Consider the following 4,853-nt stretch of genomic DNA (forward strand, 5'->3'; position numbering starts at 1 on the left):
TCTTAACTTACTAATAATTCTTAACGTATTTTCCATTTCAACCTAATAACTTATTATCAAATTATTAACAACTACTCTTGTGGGATTCTTTGGAGAATTATTCAAAATTCGAACTTATAGATCTTTTTTTTCAGTTTAAGAAAAAACTTTGATCAGTTGGACGAAATTCTTTGATTTTATCCAGAATAGAATAAGTAGATTATGCTGATCCTAAGTTACTAGTATAACTAGATTTTTTATTTTTGCTCATAGTTTCAATAATCTAAGTCAGCGGACCACAGTATTTGAACAAAATTGTCTAGATAGATTAATAAATAAAAAGATGAATAAATATAATGAAGATAAGTAAAATGAATGAAATAGAATAAACACAATAGGAATAATATTTAAACGAATGAACAAAGTAATAAACAATTAACTAATAGACAAACGGAAATGCACCAATAAACACATAAATAGATAAAGAATGAGTGTATTAATTAATAAACTTAGGAAAAGTCTATATATATATATACATGTATATATATACATATATATATACATATATACATATATATATATATATATATATATATAAATATATATATATGTATATATACATATTATATACATATATATATACATAAATATATATATACATACATATGGGTATTATATATATGTGTGTGTATGATATATATAAATATATATATATATATATATATGTATATATCAGAAAAGTCTATTTATCCAATGGAATTGAACCTCCACGATCTTACCTTGATTAGACGGAAGCGAGATGGGCGTCAACTGATCCGGGGGCGTGATGACTTGCGGGGGCTGTGCAAGCTGCGTCGGCTGTGTAGGAGGCTGTGCACCCCGGGGTGGCTGTGCGGAGGCTGTGGTGGTGGGCGGAAGGGCCTGGGGTCTGGTTTGGGTGGGCGTATGGGCATTTTGGAGTCCCCCAGGGCTCTTTTTCCCCGGCGGTCGAAGGTCCCTTACCCAGGGGGCGTAGTCCTTAGGTAAGGCCATCGAAGACTCACAGTACCCCATACTTGCTGCAGGTCCCATGTACATACTATGGTACTCCTGCGGCGCTGGTGGGGGCTGCATCACGTTGGAAGCCGCAAGGCCGCATGCGGCAGCCGCGCTTCGGTAGTCCGGGTATTCGTCGTAGTATTGCCCGTATGCGGCGGTCGGGTCGTATCCGTATCCGTTGTTCAATGCGGTACTGAACGCGTTCTCGTAATATGTGGCACATGCCGCAGGCTGCGGCGTGGTGTACGTCTCGTAAAACGTCTTCTGCATAGCTGCGGCGGCGGCGGCGGAGGTTGGCGACGGAGCTGCGGTCACACATGCGGCTGCGGGAAGACTGTGGATGTCTTGACCTTCGCACGTCACCAGGTGAACTGACCCACTGAGTCCTGGGTCACCCATGCTTGACTCCAACCTGACCTTAGGTCACGTTGTCTCGGGCTCAGCCAATCAGCGATGAGATCCGTGGATGGGGTGGGTGGGCTTCCGACCTGGCAGAAAAAATCACATAAGTTGGTTGGTCCAATCAGAACAAAGTCTTTGTGCAATTATCTAAGATGCCAGACACGTATACAAATAAACAAGTAAATAAATAGGAATAGAATAGAATAAATAATACATATAATATACTTACATACGAATATATATATATATATATATACATGTGTGTGTGTGTGTGTGTGTGTGTGTGTGTGTATGTGTGTGTGTGTGTGTGTGTGTGTGTGTGTGTGTGTGTGTGTAATATATATATACTTATTACATAACATCGATACATATACATATAGTATATGGTCTTAGATTATTATTCAAATGATATTCCATAAACAAATTTGTCCTAATGGAGGATTATGTATCCATATACGAAATGGCCAGATAAGGACGAGTGACATGTAATAATAGACCATAAATGTACTCGTGCGCACACACACACACACACACACACACACACACACACACACACACACACACACACACACACACACACACACACACACACACACACACACACACACACACACACACAACACACACACACACACACACACACAAACACGCACACACAAGCATTTGTATATATATATATATATATATATATATATATATATATATATATAATCATACATATATACACATGCATTCTACATAACCCCTTTAGACCAAAATGGATAATCCAAGACGGCATATTTTCATATATCGTAATGATTGATGATGCTTTGCGTCTGTGAGTGTGTTCACATGTTTTTCATTACAGAACTGAGCTATTACTTAATGTGCTCAATCAAGTTCTTTGACACTGAGAGTTGATTCTATCTATTTCTGGATTTTTTTTTATATTATTTATTCGTTTATTTATCATCTTTGGTTTCTTTTAGGTTTATGATTGTGTCAACTCCTTAAGTGTGTGTGTGTGTGTGTGTGTGTGTGTGTGTGTGTGTGTGTGTGTGTGTGTGTGTGTGTGTGTGTGTGTGTGTGTGTGTGTGTGTGTGTGTGTGTGTGTGTGTGTGTGTGTGTGTGTGTGTGTGTGTGTGTATGTATATGTGCATATGTCTGCGTAAGATTCACCCCGGTCTTGGATCATGTGTTCGACTCATGATCGACAGCTATTACCCTCCCACAGGAGAGATCAGAGACCATAGATAAACCGGCCCATGGGTAATGCTGTGACCTTACACATTCACACGCCCTAATCCTTGCCCACCGGAGTTCGGGTACCGGATAGCATTGCACTAATATAATTTTTTTCACCCCTGGGAGGGACTCGTACTAGGATTGCTGAATTAGTGTTCGAGAACGGTACCACTGCGCCGTCAAGTTTGTGTGTGTGGATGTGTGTGTGTGTGTGTGTGTGAGTGTGTGTGTGTGTGTGTGTGTGTGTGTGTGTGTGTGTGTGTGTGTGTGTGTGTGTGTGTGTGTGTGTGTGTGTGTGTGTGTGTGTTTTGTAGGTGTGTGTTTATGTGTGAGTATGTGTATGTGTGTTTATGTATATGTGTATATGAATGTGTGTGTGTGTGTGTGTGTGTGTGTGTGTGTGTGTGTGTGTGTGTGTGTGTGTGTGTGTGTGTGCGTGCGCGTGTATGAGTGTTTGTGAGTATGTTTGTGTGTGTGTGTGTGTGTGTGTGTGTGTGTGTGTGTGTGTGTGTGTGTGTGTGTGTGTGTGTGTGTGTGTGTGTGTGTGTGTTTCTGTGTGTGTACTTGTGTATGTGTGTATGTGTGAGTATAAGTTTGTGTGTATGTGTATGTTTTTATAATCACACACAAAAAAAAAACAGGCCAATAAACACAACCCAAGCCCAGTGACAAATACGACCTACCTGTTGCTCCGTCGACGAACGAACAGACGGACAAATGACCACAGGACCTCTCGTCTCTGACACTGCAGAGTGACACAGCTGACACTCGCACCGACACACTCAGTGACCGTCGCGCGACCGACCGCCTTCGGGTGACCTGAAAGACGTCGTGAGCGGTTATGAATACCAAGATCCCGACGGTTTCCGGTCCACCTCGAGGAGGAGGACGAAGCCCGAGGTGGACCTTGAGCTAATGATGTCTTCTGGTGATACCACGCAGGACATTGGTTCTGGTTATGGAGGAGGAGGAGGAGGAGGAGGAGGAGGTGAGGAGGTGGTGGAGGAGGAGGTGGTGAAGGAGGAGGTGATGGAGGAGAAAGTGGTGAAGAAATAGGTGGGAGGGGAGGAGGAGGTGGTGGAGGAGGAGGGAAGAGGAGGAGAAGAAGTGATGGAGGAAGAGGAGGTGAGGAGGTGATGGAGGAGGAGGTGGTGAAGGAGGAGGTGATGGAGGAGAAAGTGGTGAAGAAGAAGGTGGGAGGGGAGGAGGAGAAGGAGGAGGAGGAAGTGATGGAGGAGGTGGTGGAGAAGGAGGTGGTGAAGGAGGAGGTGATGGAGGAGAAAGTGGTGAAGAAGAAGGTGGGAGGGGAGGAGGAGGTGGAGGAGGAGGAGGAGGAAGTGATGGAGGAGGAGGAGGTGAGGAGGTTGTGGAGGAGGAGGTGGTGAAGGAGGAGGTGATGGAAGAGAAAATGGTGAAGAAGAAGATGGGAGGGGAGGAGGAGGTGGTCGAGGATGTGGTGGAGGAAGAGGGGATGGAGGAAGAGGAGGTGGAGGAGAAAGTGCTGAAGACGGAGGTGGGGGAGGGAGAGGAGATGATAGAGGAGGAGGTGATGAAGTAAGTGGTGGTGGAGGAGGTGGAGGTGGTGGAGGAGGGGGTGGAGGAGGTGGTGGAGGAGGTGGAAGTGGTGGTGTAGGAGGTGGTGGTGGAGGAAGTGGTGGTGGAGGAAGTGGTTGTGGAGGAGGAGGTGGTGATGGAGGAGGGGGAGGTGGTGGAGGAGGTGATGGAGGAGGAGGAGGTGGGTGGAGGAGGGGAAGTGGTGGTAAAGGAGGTGGTGGTGGAGGAGGTGATGGAGAAGGAGGCGGTAGTAGAGGAGGAAGTGATGGTGATGGAGGAGGTGATGGTGGAGAAAATGATTGTGGAGGAGGGTGTGGTGATGGAGGAGGAAGTGGTGGAGGAGGAGCTGGTAGAGAGGGTATTGGCGTTGGAGGACAAGGCTGTGGAGGAGATGGTGAATCATTCGGAAGACATAATAACCTTTGTGTCTTTATTCTGGCTGTCGCCAGGCCATTTTACTCATTCCAGGCAAGCACCCGACTCATCGAAGAGATCAGGTAGTTCATAGAGGGACCTTGCTTGAAGGAATAGTTGACCGACCGCGCCCCCCATAGGACCTTTGATACTTTCAGTACATTGTGTCCTTTGATATTTCTTCTTCTGTCCAGCGTGAGAGGATTAATGACCTTTTAACTGAATGAAGTTGTTTCATATTA

The 4,853-nt window shown here is 44.9% G+C and overlaps 1 protein-coding gene across 1 annotated transcript in view; it reads right to left on the bottom strand.

The window, feature by feature from the left end:
* The window catches only part of LOC143018339 (uncharacterized), a 42,753-nt gene extending 41,337 nt beyond the window's left edge, over window positions 1-1,416 (bottom strand). Inside the window, exon 1 of the mRNA XM_076173700.1 lies at window positions 759-1,416. Within this exon, the coding sequence (XP_076029815.1) occupies window positions 759-1,416 (658 nt within the window). The remainder of the gene's footprint in view (window positions 1-758) is intronic.
* Between the last annotated feature and the right edge of the window lie 3,437 nt (window positions 1,417-4,853).

This window comes from Oratosquilla oratoria, chromosome 3, assembly GCF_046742065.1.
Source record: "Oratosquilla oratoria isolate Oo_2021 chromosome 3, ASM4674206v1, whole genome shotgun sequence".
Classification (NCBI taxonomy): domain Eukaryota; kingdom Metazoa; phylum Arthropoda; class Malacostraca; order Stomatopoda; family Squillidae; genus Oratosquilla; species Oratosquilla oratoria.